Source organism: Artibeus jamaicensis, unplaced genomic scaffold (assembly GCF_021234435.1).
Source record: "Artibeus jamaicensis isolate MK-2021 breed Jamaican fruit bat unplaced genomic scaffold, CSHL_Jam_final scaffold_537, whole genome shotgun sequence".
Classification (NCBI taxonomy): Eukaryota; Metazoa; Chordata; class Mammalia; order Chiroptera; family Phyllostomidae; genus Artibeus; species Artibeus jamaicensis.
The window spans coordinates 40,568,487-40,588,440 of record NW_026522047.1 but is presented as its reverse complement, the minus strand read 5'-3'; the positions used below and the strand labels follow the sequence as shown (position 1 = coordinate 40,588,440).

At 51.0% G+C, this 19,954-nt stretch overlaps 1 protein-coding gene across 3 annotated transcripts in view; it reads left to right on the top strand.

Moving 5' to 3' along the window:
- The first annotated feature begins 1,235 nt into the window (after positions 1–1,235).
- LMNB2 (lamin B2) overlaps positions 1,236–19,954 on the top strand; it is a 26,018-nt gene continuing 7,299 nt past the window's right edge. Inside the window, exons 1-4 of one of the 3 annotated variants that reach the window (XM_037137655.2) lie at positions 1,236–1,590; positions 8,337–8,473; positions 15,026–15,182; positions 15,402–15,527. In XM_037137655.2, the coding sequence (XP_036993550.2) occupies positions 1,387–1,590; positions 8,337–8,473; positions 15,026–15,182; positions 15,402–15,527 (624 nt within the window). In that variant the 5' untranslated portion in view covers positions 1,236–1,386. The remainder of the gene's footprint in view (positions 1,591–8,336; positions 8,474–15,025; positions 15,183–15,401; positions 15,528–19,954) is intronic. The other 2 variants (XM_037137665.2, XM_037137660.2) reach the window with 2 other exon arrangements.

Genomic DNA, 19,954 nt, shown 5'->3' with positions numbered 1-19,954 from the left:
TTCACTGAGCTACACCAGCCAGGGCTATAAATTCATATTTTGATTTAAACACCAACAGTCTTAAATATTTTATATTTCTACCTACTGGAGAGAAACAGTGGGTCCACAGACACCAAGTAATTTTGGTGTCTCACGCCCAGCCCTCTGCTTCGGTGTTCAGGACAGTGAGGGCCCTTCCCAGAGCGGATGGCTGGGGTGGGGGGGTGTCCCTGAGGGAGGCGGAGCCTGGTGCCCTGGGGGGCGGTGCGTTGAGGGGAGGGGTTCTGGCAGAGAACACCTGGCAAGTTCCAGGACAGCAGAAACGAAGGGGTTCTCGACTGGCGGGGGTTTGGCCCCCAGGTGACTCGGGGCTGTGCCTGGAGACTGGTTGCGTTGTCCCAGCAGGAGGTGGGGACAGTGCTGTGGCATCGAGCAGCGAGTGTGTGTGTGTGCACAGATGCTGCCCCCCCACACACACACCACGGATGGGACCTGAATGTGCGCCGTGCCCGACCCTACGGTATCAACTTGCCTCTCTTTTGGACATTTTATATAAGTGGAATCATACAGTATGTGGCCTTTGTGTCTGGTTTCTTTCATGGAACGTATTTTTTCTGGATCGAATATAACGGTATAACCTTAGTTGCAGGTGTACAACCTAGTGATTCGATATTTGTGTATATTGGGAAATGATCACACTTTGTCTAGTTAACAGCCATACATAGTTGCATTTTATTTCTTGTGGTGAGAACTTTAAAGATCTACTTTCTTAGCAACTTTCAAATACAAAGTATTGTTAATCATAGCCCCTTGCTATATACATCATGTCCTCATGACTTATTTATTTTATAACTGGAAGTTTGTGACCCCTTCATCCATTTTGTGTCCACCCCCATCTGTTTTCTGTATCTATGAGCTTAGTTTTTAATTTTTTAACTATTTTCAGATTCCAGGTATAAGTGAGAGATCACTGAGCATGTTTTTAAGTGTTCTTCACCACAATAAGAGATAGATAGGTGATACGAGTCGGGAAACTGAGACACTGTAAAGAAACCCAGTGCCACACTGTGACAGAGTGGGGATTTTGAAGCCCAAAGGTTTGGCTCTGGACTTCGCACCTCCCACTAGCTGTTTAATGAATAACTAGTAACACCCAGGGAAATGGAGCTGGACTTGCCCCACTGCCAACCCTGCCAGAACTACAGCTCCCAGCATCCCCCGCGAGGCGCTCAGCCGGACTACAAATCCCAGTCTGCCTTGAGTCGGCGGCAGCGGGCGGCGGGCGCCATCTTTGTCGGCGGCGCGGATTGAATGAGCCCGCCGAGCCGCGGCTGCCATTCGGAGCCGCCCGGGGCCTGAACCGCCGCCACCACCGCCACCACCGCTACTACCACTACCGCCATCACCATGGCCACGCCGCTGGCCGGCCGTGTGGGCGGGTCCGCCACGCCACTATCGCCCACACGCCTGTCGAGGTTGCAGGAGAAAGAGGAGCTGCGCGAGCTCAATGACCGCCTGGCGCACTACATCGACCGAGTCCGCGCGTTGGAGCTGGAGAACGACCGGCTCCTCCTCAAGATCTCCGAGCGGGAGGAGGTGACCACGCGCGAGGTAGGTACGGCCCCGGCCTTGGGGGGGGGGGTCCACCGACAGGCCCCAAGGGGACTTGGGGGTTCCTGAGCTAAGTGTGCATGCCGGGGAGGGCCCCGCCCCTCGAGGGGTTTTTGGGTATCCCCTAGGGGTGCAGTTTTGGGCAGAACCATTCTCTGAGGGCTCCCCAGGGGATCTGGGGGCCCCACCGTGCGACAGGTGGAGATGGGGCAAGCCCTGTCCACCCAGGGATTCGAGGAAATCTGGGATCCCTTGAGTGGAGGGGGTGTGAGCCAGGCGAGACTCCGCCCCTAAAGGTTGTGGGGAGTCTCTCAGGTCGTGTTTGGGTTTTCGGGCGTCCTGGGAGAAGATTTGAGGGCGGTTTTTTGGTCTCCGAGAAGATGGGGACACTCAGGCTCTCTTGAGGGGCCCTGAGGAGGGGCGGGAGGGTCCCTAGGCGATTCACGTGGTCACTTCTCCGTCGAATTTTGCAAGGGTCCTGTGATGAGTCCTGGGGAACTCGGAGGGGGGTGGGGGTTGGTCAGTAGGCGCCATCTCCTACCCAGGCCTGGAGTGGGGTCTTAGGGGAGGGGTCTGATGTCTGGGGGCGGGGGCGTCAGGCGAGAAATTTAGGAGGTCCTCGTTTGGCCCTGCAGACTGATGACTCTTGAGCGTGAGCCAGGTAGGCCCCGACCCCCTGCCCCCTGCCCCCTGCCCCCCTGCCCCCCAACAGGATGTGAGGGAAGGAGGAGTCCTGAGGTCTTGGAGAACCAGTGGGCTTCACTGCAGACTGAGGGCGAAGGCGCCGGGTAAACCTCCTCCACCTAAGAGGATGTAGGGGTCTGTTGGTGGGGCGGAGTTCTTCAGTGGGGTCTGTCCCAGGCTGGGGACTGTGGTGGCCTACCCAAACCCACCCCTCCTTTTCTACCTCCCGTGTGTCCTGTCCCAACGCAAGGGTGGTTCCCCAGAGTAAGAGGGGAGTGCGTCTTGCTTCCCTCGTGGGCATAGTGGGAAAGCCAGATCCTTTCCCACAGAGCCTCACCTTCCTCAGTGGGAGCATGGGCCAAATGACAGACTTAAGTGAAGAGAGGAGCTGGAGGGGTCATTTCTGGGAGTTGCTTGTCCTCTGTGTGACCTTGGGTCTCACTACCTCTTCTGTAAAGTGGAAATAATAATACTCACTGTTTGGGCTTATTTGTGGAGCCAAGATGAGTTAATGTTCGTTTTGTAAAAGAAGGAGAATAGAATACAGGACAGGTTCCCAGTGGAAGCACTTGTCTGGGTTCTAGGTTCTGTTGTCCCTGTTTAACAGTTGTGGGGACAGGGACTCCCTCAGAAAGCAGAGCTTGGGTGTTGGGGGGGAGACCATCTGGTGGTTGGTGGTGGTGTTCTAAGTTGCTGGGGATTGGATTCAAACTTGGTGTCCAAACTCTGCTTTTAGTCTGTGTGACCTTGGGCAGGTCATTCAGCCCGTTGGAGCCTCAGTTTTGTTTTCTGTTCAGTGGGACTAGAATTGTCCCACCCAGATATTGGCTACCTTCCTTAGCAGGGCAAGGGACCTCAGGTTGCCAGCCCAATTTCTCCCTGCGGGGCTGGTCAGCACCTCATACATGAGCTGGTTTCTTGTCTCATCCCTCACCCCCAAGTTGTCCCACCTGCAAATGGGGTGAGACTCCACACTGACTTTTGAGGGCACTGAACCTAGTGGGCTCTGTGGAGGGCATAGTCCTGACCCCTGTCTGTCTGGGTGTGGCTTATGTCTCAGCTGCTGAGGCTTGCTGGAATGCAAGCTAACATAAAACACCTGGGAGCAAGGGCTACTTGTGGGGGTTAAGCCGGCCCCCACAGAGGGGTTAGCAGTCTAGGTTGTGACAGATGTGTTCACAGCTGGAGCCAGGGAGTTTCATCCAGCTTGTTCTCTGCTGCTTAGGAGGTGAGGTGATAAACGCTGGTCAGTGGAGGGAGCCAGTTGGTCATCCTCGGGGACCTGGAGCAGCCAGTGTGAGGTGGTCAGTGGGATGTAAAGAGGCAGTGACCTGCAAATGGCCTTGGGGCCCAGGCTTCAGGCTGTGAGGGGCTAGGCTGAGGCATTAGGTGGGCAGCAGCCTCAGCTCAGGCTGGTGGGAAGTGGGCAGTGAGTCCACTGCCCCAGTGGGGCCTGGGAAGGTGGCTGTGCTAGGAGAGGTGTGGATGTGTCACGCTGAGGAGTGTGCCTGTTACCTGTATGGTGTCATCTCACTGGGGTGATCCTGTCCAACAGGGGACACTGGGCAATATCTGGGGACATTTCTGGTTGTTATTACTGGGAGTACTCCTGCCATCGAGTGGGTGGAGCCAGGGATGCTGCTTGGCACCTCCCAGTGCCTGGGGTGGCCCCAAGTGCCTGTAGTGTCCGGGCTGAGAGGCCACTTAAAGAACTCTTTGAAGATGCCATTTAAAATGTTAGAAGTGTACCCAAGCAATTCAGGTGCCCAAGGTAAAACTGAAGCTCCCTGCTCCCCTTGATGGGTGCCCATCTTGACTATTTGGGCCACAGACACTCCTTCACGCTCGCCGGTCCGCAGACCTGGCCATGCGTGCATTCCAGGCCTTTCCCTTTGGACTTCAGTTTGATACTCTTGGCCGAGTGTGTGTCACTGGGTGAACAGCCACTGAAGATACCACTAGAGGGGTTCTGGAAGGTGGGGGCTGGGCAGCCACATTTCTGTTTGAGAAGGACCTGTTTGGGAGGGTGGTTCTTCAGGGAGCCTCCCCAGCCTGGTGTTAAGTTCCTCTCAGCTTCAGTTTCTTTTCTCTTACCTGCCCAGGTGTCCTGTTGCTGCCAGGAGGGGGTGGGTGGTGCTCCCCAAATGGACCAGAGGGGTTAGGGGCCGGCTCCTGGAGCTTGGGAGGAGGAGCTGCCACTTGGGATGATGGGCCTTGTGCCTACGCTCAAGAGCCCATGTTTGGCTTTTACCTGCAGAGCTGTGGTTTCATCCCTGCGGGGACACAGGCAGCGGGAAAAGGCCAACTCGGGTTATCCGTCCACACACACGCACACCCCACCCCAGCCAACACGTGCTCACACATTTGTCAGGGTTTCTCATGTTTGGCACTTGTGCAAGCCGTGAAAAAAGGCCCCTGTTGTCTCTCTCTCTGTGGTGCCCGGGCTTCCGCAGTGAGGCCGCAGCGTTGGTCACAGGTGCAGAAAAGTGGGCGCCTGCCAGGAGAGCACCTGTCAGTGGTCTGAGAGTCTTCGGGGTTGTCTGTTTGTCTTTCTCTAGACAAGAATTTCCCAAATTGTCCCAATGCTGTAGACCAGGGTCAGCAGATGTTTTCTGAAGGGGGCCAGAGTCATTCTCAGCCCTGGGCCGGCTGGGCTCAGCTGTGACCACTGAGCTGGGCCTTTCTGGTGGGCAGGCTGCCAGGACAACCCAGCCGAGTGGGTCTGGCCGTGTGCCAGTAAAGCTTTATACAGCCTGAAAGGGGGGTTCATGTAATTGCCTGTGTCACAAAGTAGCTTTCTTCTTCTTTTTTTTTTTTTTTGTCTTCAGCTATTTAAAAATGTGAAAACCATCCTGGACTTGTAGGCTAGACAAAGAGAGGCAATGGACTGGAGCTTTAGCCCGCAGGTCCAAGTTTGCAGACCTGATAGAGATCACTGCCTTAGGAATTCCACAAGTAGAAGTGCTTTCTACAGGACACTGAGGCGAGCCAGGACCTTGGAGCAGGGCCTGCAATCGGGGCACTCATTTTGGGCATGGAAGTTAACGGGCAATGCAAAGTCTCAGTCATGGAGATGGGTGGTATATATTTTTAATTACTCAACCTTAGTTTTAGGCCAGTTTTGGATTTACCAAAAAAAAAAAAAAAAGCCCAGCCAGGGTGGAACAGAGTCCCTGTGTACCCCAACCCCATTTTTGCTGTTAACATCTTACATTAGTGTTTCTCATACCCACCTTAAAAATGCCAGTACATCATCTTTAACTGACACCCACACTTTGTTTGGGTTTCTGTAGTTCTTCCCTGAGGTCCCAGGACTCCATCCAGGGTCCTGCATGTCAGGTGTCACATTTCTTTGGACCCCTTCAGGTGTGACATTTCTGACACTTTCCTCAATTTTCTCTCCCTGGGCTGTTGTGAGGAGGGTGGGGTAGGAATTGTTAGATGCCCCTCTGTTGGGGTCTTCTGGTCTTCTTCACATGGTCTGTCTGGGAGTGGGATGAAGTAATATTTTAAGGAAGTATTTTTAAAAATTGGAATTAAAGTCCATGGTGAAAAAGTCCATGCAAAAAGTCCATGGTGAACAAAATATCAAAAACTTAAAGCCAAGAGTGCTGCTGTTCCGTAACCAAAAGGTTGCAGGTTCCATTCCCGGTCTAGGCACATGCCTGGGTTGTGGATTCGGTCCCCCATCCGGATGCGTGCAATCCCCAGTCCAGGTGCGTACAGGAGGCAACTGAGTGATGCTTCTCTCTTGCATTGATGTTTCTCTCTTTCTTCCTGTCTCTCTAAAAAGCAGTGAAAAAAGTGCCTTTAGATGAGGATCAAAACAAACAAAACGGAAAAAAAAAACAAAAACGTTTACAGCCAGGTTTTCCCTTTTGCCTGAGCTCTAACCTGTTTTACTGTTGTGTCTCTGTAGCCCTGAGACCCTCCTGTTGGGGAGGCAAGGGTGCGGGAGAAAGGGCCCCTGAAGGCCTGCAGTGCGGGGAGGAGACCTCATCTGCACCCCTCCCTCAGGGCAGTGGAAGTCGGGTGTCCTGAAGTGGAGATGGCAGGAGACAGGGCAAGGACAGGCATGTCACAGGAGCCCAGTGTCTTCGAATAGTGGAGCCAGTGGCTTTTTGTGAATTCATGGTTTGTCCTGGAAGGTGGTTCCTAGAAGGCGGAATCGGTAAGGGTGGCCCAAAGTGACTACCTTTATGGGAGGGAAGGCCCTTGCCATGTGTGGGGGGGGGGGGTGCTGGGAGTGGCCAGAGCACAGAAGGAGCCGGCCTTGTCTCTGCCCCTGCACCGCGTGCTCTCGGGATTGCCCCCCAGCCCACCTGCTCTGGTCCATATTTTCACAGGTCAGGAGAGGGCAGTTTATTGTTCTGTGCCTCAGTTTCCCCCTCTGTGACATGGGGCCAGGAGCCTGTGTCCCACCCTGTGGGTTGATGGGTCTGGGAGGTACCAGAGTGAGGTGGGACAACCAGGCCTGGGAAGGTGGGAGGTAGGCATTTCAGACTGGGCGTTAAGTCCCACCTTGTCCAGAGTTGCCCAGGACATTCCGGTTTTCACCCTGGAAAACCCCACATCCAGGAAACCCTGTGGTACCATGCAAACCAAGACCATTGGTCACCCTCCCAAGTGACAAGTCCTCGGCAGCTCCCCTAAACTCCTGATCAGGGGCCTCTCAGGATCTGAGCCGACCCCGAGCCACAGCGCAAATGCTCGCTGGTGTCCTGTAGCTTTGTGGCACGTGGGGCAGCTGTCTACACCAGCTGTCCCGAGTGGGTCTGCTTGTTGTCCTGTCTGCCTTCTCTTGTAAGCACCATGTGGAGTCCTAATGGCTTTATTGAGATATAAATATGATAGAGTTCATATTTATGAACTTCCGTCTGATACAGTCCAGCTGATTAAACTCTGCAGTTTAGTGGTTTTTATATATTTAGAGTGTGCTGTCATCACTACTAAGTCCAGAACATTTTTTTATTATTATTTAACATTTTATTTATTTCTTTTTAGAGAGGGGAAGGGAGGGAGAGAGGGAGAGAAACATCAATGTGTGGTTGCCTCTCGAGTGCCCCCTACTGGGGACCTGGCCTGCAACCCAGGCATGTGCCCTGACTGGGAATCAAACTGGCGACCCTTTGCTTCGCAGTCTGCTACTCAACCTACTCAGCCACATCAGCCACACCAGCTGGAGCTAAGTCCAGAACATTCTGTCACCCCAATAGAAACCCTGTTCCCTTTGGCGGTCACTTCCCATCCCCTCCTTGGCCCCTGACAGCCGTAACTCACTTCCCTTCTCAATGGAGTTGCTTGTTCTGGCCACGTCACCTAAATGGAATCACACACTGTGTGGCCTTTTGTGTCTGGCTTCTCTCCCTGAGCATCATGTGTTCAAGGTCCATCCGCACTGCAGTGAGTGTCATCTCCTCTTTTCATGGCTGAGTGATATTTCATGTGTGAAGGGACCACATTTGTGTATCCATCATCTGTCAAAGGATATATATCTGTGTTGTTTTCACTTCCTGGGTGGGAATCATGCTGCTGTGAACACACATGTACAGGTTTTTTGGTAAACGTTATTTCTCCTGGGTTGATACCTGGCAGTGACATTGACAGTTTTGTTTTTACTCTCGGTTTAACCATCTCAGCAAGTGCCAGACCGCCTTCCTCAGCGGCTTCATCATTGTCCATTCCCACCACCCAGGAGTGGGGGCTCGTAGCACTTGTTACCGTCTGTCTTTTTGTCGTTCTAGCTGTCCCACGGGGATGAGGTCATGTCTCACTGTCCTGGTTTGTTCCCAGCTATTTGTAAACATGTGCACCTCCACGTGTTGACACATGGGACAAGGAGGCTGATGGGAAATAGGAGTTGTGTGCTTAATTGCTGGGTGTCACCTGGCAGGGAACAAGTGACAGGGGCAGGTCAGGCAGCCTGGGGTCTCCCAGGGTTGGTGGGGCTGAGCTGGTTGAGAGGCTTCTGGGGTTAGTAGGAGCTGTGTCTCAAGGCACGCCAGCCTGGGACACCTGCTGTCGCAGGGGTTTTCCTCACGTGGCCCTTGCCGTCTCCCCAGGTAAGTGGCATCAAGATGCTGTATGAATCGGAGCTGGCCGACGCCCGCAGAGTGCTGGATGAGACGGCCCGAGAACGCGCCCAGCTGCAGATCGAAATAGGGAAGCTGAAGTCCGAGGTGGAAGAGTCCAACAAAAGGTAGGGGGTGCAGCTGGCGTGATGTCGCCCCAATTCCAGGGCTGTGGTGTGTGTAAGGTGAGGCAGAGGCTTGTCAACCCCCCATGTGGTGGAGTCATTTTGAGAAACACCCAGAGACCCTCGGAAGCTGTGTCCAGGTGGGAGGCCCCTACTCGGGCAGAGCTGGGAGCCGGCCCCGTGGGTTCTGGGAGGCCGGTGGTTGCAGCGCCCTGGCTGCTAGGTGGGTGGGGGCGGCCTCTGGGGCCTGGCCTGCTAGCTTTCCCCTAACCACCTTTATTCCTACCCGCTCAATGTAATTTGGCCCAAGGAGGGTTTTGAACCCATGCAGCTTTCCTGGGAGTGAATCTAGGAGCTGGTAGTGCCAGGACCACCTCCTCCTTCAGGCCACAGAGCCCTCCCCAAGGGCCCACCGCCACCCTCCTCTGTTCTGGATTTGGGAGGCACTGGTGGGCCAAACCCCTGTCCCTGGGGCCTCCGGAGGCCCTAACCTGCTGCCTCAAGTTGGGTGAAGTGGCCTTTGTCCTCGGTGCCTCCTCTTAGGGTCCCCACCCTGGGAAACTTTGGGGCCAAGTTTCCCCCCAACCCCACCCTCACCCCAAATGGACCTGTTGCAGCCAGGCGACCTTAGGGCTAAGCCTGTTTTCTTATTCACAAAGTGTGGTCTTTTGCCTGCCCATGGCTCAAAGGCTCTGAAAATTTGGAGAACAAAGTGGTGGTGGTGATGATAGTAGCAGAAATAATGAAGTATTTTATTTATTTATTAAACTTATTTATTTATTTCTAGACAGAGGGGAAGGGAGAAAGAGAGGAAGAGAAACCTCAATGTATGGTTGCCTCTCACATGTTCCCCACCGGGGACCTGGCTCATAACCCAGGCATGTGCCCTGACTGGGAATCCAACCAGCAACCCTTTGGTTCTCAGGTCGGCACTCAATCCACTGAGCCATACCAGCCAGGGCTAATAAAGTATTTTAAATAATTAAATAGCAAAGGGGATGCTATGAGCAATACCAAGTTCAGACGTGACCTCCTTTCATCCTCACAGTGACCCTAGCATGGCCGGACTGCCACCATCTCCATTTTGGAGGGGGAACCTGAGGCACTGGGTCGGGGACTTGTCCCAGGTCCCTGAGCTTGACAGTGACCAGGACTGAGGCCTGGACCCTGGTTCCGAGTCCCTCTTGTAGTTCTAACAGCCACCTTCATATTTCATATTTACAGCATTTTTTAATTAATAGACTTAAAAAATAATAGAGGATTTTTTTTGTCTGTTTGAGGTTGTTGTTTTTTTTTAGTAGTTTTAGGTTTACAGGAAAGTGAGTAGAAGATTCACTTTGGAAAATCCCCTCTTGGGTTTCCCCATTGTCAACATCTGGTATTAGTGAGTGAGGCTTGTTGTTACAACTGAGGAGTTAATGTCTATACATTGTTACGGACTGGAGCTCAGAGTTGGCCTTCCGGCTGTCGTTCCTGGTCTGGGCTGAGAAATCGTGTTTTTCCTGTTCATCAGAGTCATAGATGCTTGCTGTTGAGAAAGTAGAAATGCAAAAGTGTCCCTGAACCTCCACCCAGATGGAGTTGCTATGGCCAATCTGGCGCATGACGTCTTTCCACCATTTTTTTAAAAAGATTTTTATTTATTTATCTTTTTTTTGAAGATCCTGTGTTCAATCTCATTTATTTATTTATTTATTTATTTATTTATTTATTTATTTATTTATTTATCTTTAGAGGGGAAGGAGAGAGGGAGAGAAACATCAATGTATGGTTGCCTCTAGTGCGTCCCCTGCTGGGAAATGGCCTGCAGGGAACTGGCTTGCAACCCAGGCATGTGCCCTGACTGGGAATTGAACCGCGATCCTCTGGTTCACAGACCTGCGCTCAATCCACTGAGCTACACCAGCCAGGGCTATTTATTTATCTTTAGAGAGATGAAAAGGGAAGGTGAAATAGGGAGAGATATATCAGTGTGTGGTTGTCTCTCACGTGTCTCCTACTGGGCACCTGGCCTGTAACCCAGGCATGTGTCCTGACTGGGGATCGAACCAGCGACCCTTTGTTTCACAGGCCAGCACTCAACCTACTGAGCCACACCAGCCACGGCTCACCCTTGTAATTTAAACTAAGAGTGGACACAGTTAGACAGCAATGAGGTTCTTTCAGTGTAGCAAGCCTCTTCCTCTCCTGAGTTACTGATGTCCTCTGTGATGCCGTGTCCCAGTGACTGTGATGGCTTAGTTAGACTGGTCCCATTGCTCTGTGACAGCTTCTTTGGGTGACAGCTCTGCCCATTGTCAAGATGGTCATTTCCCTTAACTTGTAAGCAGGACTCACCTGGTTCTGGGCCTGGGGCGTGACTTGTTTTTTTGTTTTGTTTTGTTTTTTTAATTTTTTTATTGATTATGCTGTTACAGTTGTTCTATTCCCCCTTTATTCCCCTCCACCCTACCCCTCATCCCCACCATTACCCCCCCTTTAGTTTATGACCATGTGTCTCAAGTCCTTTAGATTCTATATTTCCCATGCTATTCTGCCCCCCCATCTATTTTCTATCTACTGTCTATGTTACTTATTTTCTGTACCTTCTCCCCCCTTCTCCTCCCTCTCCCCTGTTGCTAACCCTCCTTGAGATCTTCATTTCTATGTTTCCACTCCTGATCTAGCTGTCCTTTTAGTTTGCTTTCGTTTTAGGTGTGGTTGTTAATAACTGTGAGTTTGTTGTCCTTTCACTGTTCATGTTTCTTTAACTTCTTTTTCTTAGATAAGTCCCTTTAACATTTCATATAATAAGGGCTTGGTGATGATGAACTCCTTGAATTTGATCTTATCTGAGAAGCACTTTATCTGTCCTTCCATTTTAAATGAAAGTTTTGCTGGATAGAGCAATCTTGGATGTAGGTCTTTAGATTTCATGACTTGGAATACCTCTTTCCAGCCCCTTCTTGCCTGTAAGGTCTCTTTTGAGAAATCCGCTGACAGTCTGATGGGGACTCCTTTATAGGTGACTGTCCCCTTAGCTCTTGCTGCTTCTAGGATTCTCTCCCTCATTTTAATCTTGGCTAATGTAATTATGATGTGCCTTGGTGTGTTCCTTCTTGGGTCCAACTTCTTTGGGACGCTCTGAGCTTCCTGGATTTCCTGGAAATCTATTTCCTTTGCCAGCTTGTGGAAATTCTCCTTTATTATTTGTTCAAATAAGTTTTCCACTGGTGGCTGTGCCTTTCCCCCTTCTGGTACCCCTATAATTCGGATGTTGGAGCGTTTCAAGATGTCCTGGAGGTTCCTAAGACTCTCCTCATTTCTTTGAATTCTTACTTCTTCACTCTTTTCTGTTTGGCCATTATTTGCTTTCTTCTGGTCCACTCCATTGATTTGAGTCCCAGTTTCCTTTTCATTGCTATTGGTGTCCTGTGCAATTCCATTCATTTCAATTAGTTTCGCCTTCATATATTTGTCTAATTTGTCGGTATAATCAACTAGTTCTGTGAGGATCCTGATCACCAATGTTTTAAACTGTGCGTCTGTGAGTTTTGCTATTTCTTCATCGCTTAGATCTATTGGCTCTGGGGCTCTGAGATCCTCCTGCGCCATTCTTGGTCTGTTCGGGCCCTTTAAGTGAGAATGGGCGCCTTGGATTCCCAGGTCGCTGGGTTGTGACGCTGTATGTGGGGGCGTGGCCAGAGCAGGGAAATGGCGACCCCCTCTGCCGCTTCTCACAGCTGGGAGCTGAGGAGCAGTGCCTTAGGTGGTTCACCTGGGCCGGGCCACTCAGAGTCGCTGGGGTATGTGGAGGTGGGGTCAGAGCAGGGGAATGGAGGCGCCCTCCACTGCCGCTTGCCGTGGGGACCTGCCAGCCCGGTCCAACCGCCCACTCCCTTGCCTGTCCACCCGCGCACAAATGCGCGGCCTCAGTCAACACGCAGCACCGCTCCCCTGCTGTCTCCCCCACGCTGTCTCCCCCGCAGTCGTTCTCCTGGTCGCTGGCTCGGTCGCTCACTAGGTCCAACCCTGCGCCTGGATTCCGTGAGTCTGACCGAGTTTTCCTGTGCAACCCTGCTTCACCAGCCGCTGGTTTCGCCCCTTACCGGTCAGGCTGAAGAATTTGTTGTTAACGGACTTCCGAAAAGTTCAATTTTCCGTGTTCTGGCTGTGTTTTCTGTTGCTAATATATAGTTTTCTCTAATCTTGGTTGTGTGAGAAGGCACGGCACATCCACCTATGCCTCCATCTTGGCGGAAGTCCTGGGGCGTGACTTGTTAATTTCAGGCCCCCATCTGTGGGCCTGGGGCCTTTTCTTTTTCTGGTCTTTGGCCTTGGCATTTATGGGTCTGCAGGCACTTCTCAGTTGCCTGACTTCCTGTTCCTTGTCTCCAAGTCCTTCCAGGGCAGGGCGGTGTGTGGGCTATAACTCCAAATGAGGTGACCTTCCCAGTATGTCACATGTAGTGCTTTTCTTTTCCTGACAAACATGTCACCACTGTTGCATTCGATGGGCGAGAAATCAGACATCCAGAAACTTAGAGCTTATGATGGTATTTATTGGCCAAAAGTTTTTACCTGCGCAGGGGCGGGCTTCCTTCCCCCCTGGGGAGTCAGGTAGCTTCTCAGAGCTACAACATGGAAGCCGCACGTGGCTTACAAACTACGGGGTTTTTATAGGGCAGAGCAAGCGAATGCGGGCTTACAGAAGCAGATGTGGCGGTTAGCTATTAGCTAGGTTGCTAAATTGAAAACGGCGAGGGTCTCTCTAATTGGTGGGTATTGCTGCTGGCGGGCCCTGGTTAGTTACCTTATTTGGCTAGAATTTTTCTTTTTTTTTTTTGAACCCAACTGTTCCCGGAGGTTTATTTATTACCCAGTCTCAGGAACTGCAGATGCCTAATGGCTGTCCCTATGTTTCCACTACTAATGGCCATTACAACATGTAGTGCTTTTCTTTTCCTGACAAACATGTCACCACGTCCCCATGATGGTAAAATGGCGGGCAGCTATGTGGAGGGCCCAATGAATAGGCCAGATTTCCCCACATAATACTCCAGGTATTAGTTATGCAGGTGAGGAATCTAGTTTAACACCTTGCGGCTCTTAAGACACAGCCAAACATGCCAGTGATAGCTGCCGAATCCTTGCTTTCTGGATCATTCTGTGTAGTTCTGTAGAACCCTAAAATTGGATAAAGTTGTTTAGGAATTTTCCATATCTCCTGATTCTCTGTTCTTGTTACACTGGCCTTGTTGAACTTGCTGGGCACAGCTCACCCCAGGACCTTTGCACTTCTATTTCCTGGGCCTGAACCCTCTTCTGCTGGAAATACTGGACCTGGTGCATTCCCAGGGTTTCCTCCTGCAACTCCTACCTGGCACATGCTCAGTCCCCATCTCTCTTTCCTGCTTCATCTGTGCTTACAACAGACTCACGACTGACAGGCAGCATTTTACTGTCTTCTCTGCTTCATATGGGCAGGGCTGTTCTCAGGTGTGTCTCTGGTGTGAGGACAGCGTTCTCCAGGCTGAAGTCACTGGTCTTGGTGCCACTGCAGTTCACATGAGCTTAAGCAGTGTCCTCTGTGGTTCTTACCCAGGGTGACTGCCCCCCCTGCCCCCCCCCCCCCCCGCCTGGGAATGCTGGGTGATGTCCAGAGACATTTGTGCTCATCTCTGCTGGGGTGTTGCTTAACTTCCCACAGCGAACAGGACGGTCCCACAGAATGACCCAGCCCCAGTGTCCCCAGTGCCGAGAGGGAGACCCTGGGTGTGGCCACAGTTGTTGGAGATGGCCTAGTTGGTTTCTTGGGGGGAAAGTGGGTAAGCTTTGAACCCCAAGAAGAGTTAGAATTGCATTCAGAAATATGTAAGAGCCTAAAGTTCATGCTGTTTAAAGAGTTGTATGTTAAAGAATCCATTTGGCATCTTAAATATTTGATATTGGAGATAATTGTCTATTAGAGTACTCGGGCATCCTGTGTGAAATAGTTTACACAGTTTACATAGGAGATTCACTTTTCCAAGGCCAGAATTTGTAACTTTAATAAATTATACGTTAATTTTTTAGATTTTATTTATTTATTTTTAGAGAAAGGGGAAGGGATGCAGAAAGAGAGGAAGAGAAACATCAATCAGTGTGTGGTCATTTTTTGTATGCCCCCAACTGGGGACCAGGCTTCCAACCATGGCATGTGCCCTGACTGGAAATCAAACCAGTGACCCTTTGGTTTGCAGGCCGGCACTCAAGCCCCTGAGTCACACTAGCCGGGGCTAAATGATCCTTTTTATGATAAAAAAAAAACAAACCCTCAGAAAACGACATAAAACCAGTGCCTGAGGGTTCCTTGAACACCTGTATTTGTAGGTTGACAGAGTCCTCATGGTGCAGGGCAGGTTTGGGGAAGGGTCATTTCTTGTGCTGACAGGTGAGGCTCCCTTAGAGCAGGAGATAAGTTGAGCCTTAAGAGTTAAAAGGGCCTGCTCAGAGGCAGAAGTGAACTTGTGCTTGGACCTCCCTGGGCTCCAGCTGTATAGCTGCTCCCAGCTAACCTCTGCTTTTGACTTTCAGCTATAAGAAGAAGGATGGTGAGCTAACAGTGGCCCAGGGCCGAGTGAAGGACCTGGAGTCCCTGTTCCACCGGAGTGAGGCGGAGCTGGCTGCTGCGCTCAGTGATAAGCGAAGCCTCGAGAGCGATGTGACTGATCTTCGGGCCCAGCTGGCCAAGGTGAGCCCTGGAAACGCCCTAGTCTGGAGACAGGAGGCCTCCAGCTGATGCATATGTGTGGGGCCAGGGTGGCCAAGGGTCATGCCATGGGCATGAATTTGTGTATTTAAGGAGATCCCTGGGCATGAAGAGCCAGACAGATGAGTATAGTAGACAGACTCGACCCAGGGCACGAGTGCAGCAGACAGTTCCCTCAGCGTGTTTTCCTGCACATCCCAGGCAGAGGATGGTCATGCAGTGGCCAAGAAGCAGCTGGAAAAGGAGACACTGATGCGCGTGGACCTGGAGAACCGCTGTCAGAGCCTGCAGGAGGAGCTCGACTTCCGCAAGAACGTCTTCGAGGAGGTGAGCCTTGTATGTGGTGCTGGAATGCGGCCCACCTGTTTTTAAAAATGCGTCTCAAGTTTTCCCAACACCAGTGGTTGAAGAGCCAGCCTCTACCCCAGTGTATATCCTTGCCTCCTTTGTCAAAGATTAATTCAATATATTAGTGAGAATTTATTTCCGTTCTCTCTATTTAGTTTCCATTGATCTGTGTATTTATTTTAATGCCCATACCATGCTGTTTCGAGTATTGTAGCTTTACTATTGTAGTATGGTTTGATATCAGGGCATGTGATACTTCCCACTTTGTTTCCTCTCAAAATTCCTTTGGCTTTTTGGTGTCTATTGTGGTTCGATATAAAGTTCGGGATTAGTTGTTCTAATTCTGTGTGTTTGTGCAAGTGTGCTGCACACCATGGGGGTTCTTACAAAAGTCTAGGGAACCAAGCCCTTTGCAGTAGCCCTCTGTCTGGCCAGTGTTAGGAAATAACAAGCCTTGTGAGTGGCCTGCAGGCGCCCTGCCCACTGCCTGCAGGTTGAACCAGTTGTGTGTGCAGGAAGTTGTTGTTAACAGACTTCAGTGCTCAAACCAACCAGAGAATGAGTGGTCATATTTTTTTTTGCTTTTTGCTTTTCCATATCCAGGTGATAAAGCCAGGTGGACAGACTAAAAGCAAAGCTACTGAAATATGACAACACTATGAGCAGTTTATGAATAATATTTTGAGCAGTGCTTAATCACTTACCTCTTTTATATTAACCCCTTATCACACAGGTGGCAAATACAAGGCCCAAGGTCCAAATCTGGCTTTCCACTTTGTTTTATCTGGCCTGGCACCTTATTTCTACCCAATGGCAGCGCTGAGCTCCTTGCCCTTAGTTAAGGAGTAGCTACATTTACACAGTTCTAAAATCACATTTGGCCCTTTGAAGGCAGCCATGAGGCTTATGTGGCCCCTGGTAAAAATGAGTTTGATGCCCCTGTCTTATTAGATGTATGATTCGCAGTTTATTTTTCCGTTCCCATAACCCCCATCCTTTAGTGACTATCAGCCTGTTCTTTGCATTTATGGGTCTGTTTCCATTTTATTTTTTTAGTTTTGTTCTTTAGATCCACATATAAATGAAATCATATGGTATTTGTCTTCCTCTGTTTTATTTCACTCAACATGATACCCCGTAGGTTCATCCATGTTGTCACAAATGGTAAGATTTCCCTCTTTTTTATGGCTGAGTAACATTCCGTTGCATGTATGAACTATGCCTTTGTCCACTTGTCTATCAGTGGGCACTTTTAGGTCGCTTCCAAATCTTGACTATTCTAAACAATACAGCAATGAACATAGATCTTTGGAAATTAGTGTTTTGGAGTTCTTCAGAGTGGGATTGCTGGGTCATAAGGTAGGTCTCTCGAATCTTTGAGGACCCTCCCTACTGTTTACCATAGCGGCCGCACCAGTTTGCAATCCCACCGACAGAGCAGCAGAACAAAGGGCTCCCCGTGGCCCAGGGCTCCCCGTGGCCCGTGGCCCCTGGCCCCATCAGTGCTTGGTCGTTCTGACGGGTGTGCGGCGAGATCTCACCGTGCTTGCCGTCTCGGTGTGCCTCTCTCCGACGGTCAGCGCCATCAAGCATCCCGTGTCTGCTGGCTGTCTGTGCATTTTCTGGGGAAAGGTATTTATTTGGTTCTCCGGTTTTCCACTGTCGAGCTGTGTAAGTTCCTTGTGCATTGTGGATATCAGGCCCTCAACAGCGGCGTTTTTTGCAAATAACCTCTCCCATTCTGTTGGTCACATTTTCGTTTTGTTGGTTTCTTTTGTGTGTAGAAGTTTGTTTTTTTTTTTTAAGATTTTATTTATTTATCTTTAGAGGGGAAGGGGGGAAGGAGAGAGGGAGAGAAATATCAATGTGTGGTTGCCTTTTGTGCGTCCCCTGCTGGGAACTGGCCTGCAACCCAGGCATGTGCCCTGACTGGGAATCGAACTGCGATCCCGTGGTTCGCAGGCCTGTGCTCAATCCACTGTGCTACACCAGCCAGGGCTGTAGAAGTTTTTTAGTTTGATGTAATTCCATTTATTTACTTTTCCTTCTATTTTTCTTGCTTTTGGGGTCAAGATCACACGAACCTGTGTGACACCAAGGTCCATAAGTTTACTGCATTTTCTTTTGCTGTTTCAGATCGAGTGGTTAATTTCTGTGTGTAGTCTTGGCAGTCTAGTTTCACTCTTGCATGTAGCAAGAGTTTTTCCCAACACCGTGTATGGAAGAAACTTTTCTTTCTCGGAGAGCATTGTATGTTTTTTGGTTTCTTTGTTGAAAATTAGTTGCCCATATGAATGAATTTATTTCTGGGCTCTCAACTCTGTCCCATCATTCTCTGTGTGTTTTTGCCAAGACTGTACTCTTTTGACTATTGTGGCTTTTTAATATAGTTTGAAGCCAGGCGGTGCGATACCCTTGGTTATTTGACGTACCTGATAGATTATTTCTCCGCCTACGCATTCAAGGCAGTGAACTCTTGTTCAGATACTGCTGTGCTATGAACAGTTCGGCAGATTCATAAATAGAAGGGTTCTTTTCCTGCAGGAGGTACGATAGTGCGAGTTTGTTTTCCTCTCACCTGCACGAGGTCACCTCTGGGGTCTGGGTGGTGTGGCACCTTTGGGTCATTGGAAATGTCCCCGATACCCCGAGATGGTGGACATCCCCTCTGTGCGGGCCAGGTAGGGGTCCGGGCCTGCCGCTTTCCGGTGCTGCCTTCTGTAACCAGAGGCTGCTGGAGTGTGTTGTCCTAGGTCTCTGCTGCCTCTGCTGGGTCCTTCCTCTACCGGCATCGGCTGCGACGGGTGGGCAAGGGGTGGGTGGAGGGAGTGGTTTTGTGAGTCTGCAGCTCTGCCTCCTTGCATGTGACTGCAGTTGCCCATTCCACGGCCACTACACCGCAGGGCCGCGTCTCTTCCCTTGTCACTGGGTTTAGCGCAGAAGGTGGCAGCCACTCAGGTGAGAATCTGGCTTATGTGGCATCTGTGCTCCACTGCCACCACATCTGTGGTCTTTCTGTCCTTTCCCGCCCCTCCTCCCCTTCTTGGTCCAATTTAGTTATCTTTAGACATCCCCATGCCTGAATCACTCAGACATGTTTTATAGACTGAACCAGGAGTCCTTTGTTGAGTACAGGTGTCTGTCATGCTGTAACTTTAAGGGGAGAGACAAAAGGGTCTTCTCACTGAACTATGATGCCGATGTTTCTGTTCTGTCTCTTAAGATGCACACTTGTCATTGGGTGTAGGGCCCACCTGGATAATCCAGGGTGATCTTACCTTGGGACCCATAACTTAATTATATCTCCAAAGACCCTTTTTTTCAAATAAGGTCACACTCAGGTTCTGAGGATTAGGACACAGGGACACACCTTTATGGGGCCGCCATTTGGCCCACTCTGGTCCCTCCCTATCAAAGGACAAGTTGGAGGTTGTGTGTTCCCCTCGGCTCCTGGGTCTGGTCTCCCCTCCCCCCAGCCTCCTCCTAATCCTGGGCCTCAGCTCCCTGGCATGGCCAGGCCTGGCTTCGAGGGCCTGAGGTTCCCACAGGTAGAGCTGGGGTTATGTACCTTCGGGAGGGGTCAGGGTGGGGGCCCTCCCACATCATCACAGGGCCCATTTTGCTATCATGGCTCAGAATGGAACCCTGTGGCCAGGCCGTTCATGGGTCACTGCCCCGGAAGAGCTGCTGGCAGGAGGGTGCACACGCAGCTGAGGAACGGTCTGCGGCTCTAGCCAGGTCCTGTGATGGCCAGGGCCACCAGGGATCCAGGGAGGCCAGGAGGGGAGGCCAGTGAAGGCTCCCAAATCTATCAGGGGGCAGATGAAGAGGGGCGCCAGGAGAGCACTGTGGAGGGGTCCCCGAGGTGGTCTGTGACCAGCATCTATGTAGAGGGGCAGTATGAAGAGCGCCGTGAGGAGGTCCCGTAGTGGTGTGGGAGGGGTTGTGTGCCGGTGCTGCAGGAGGGGCCTGGTGAGCTGCCAAGGGGCGCGTGGTGAAGGTGGGTGTGCTGTGGTGGGCTTCACAAGGGTTAGCGATTCTTCGTGAACACGACTGCTATCTGGCACAACAGGAGTGTTGTGCTTACAAACCAGTGACATCATGACAGTGACTGATTTCTGAGGTGGCAAGAGTGGGAGAGGACGCTCCTCTCCTGGAACCCCCCAGCCAGCCCTGCACCTGCACTTGACTCCACATGAGCCTGGGGCAGCCTCGTTGGTGTACGCGTGGTTTGGAGTTCTGCTGACTGGTTTATTGAGCTGCCACTATCACATCCCACAACTGTCCTGAGGCCAGACATCTTGGGCCTTGGGCACCTGGAATGGACTTGGTTGGGAATACATTTTTTAAATAAGTTGAAATGTTCCCATATCATAAAGCTTTCAAAGTGTATAATTTATATGGGG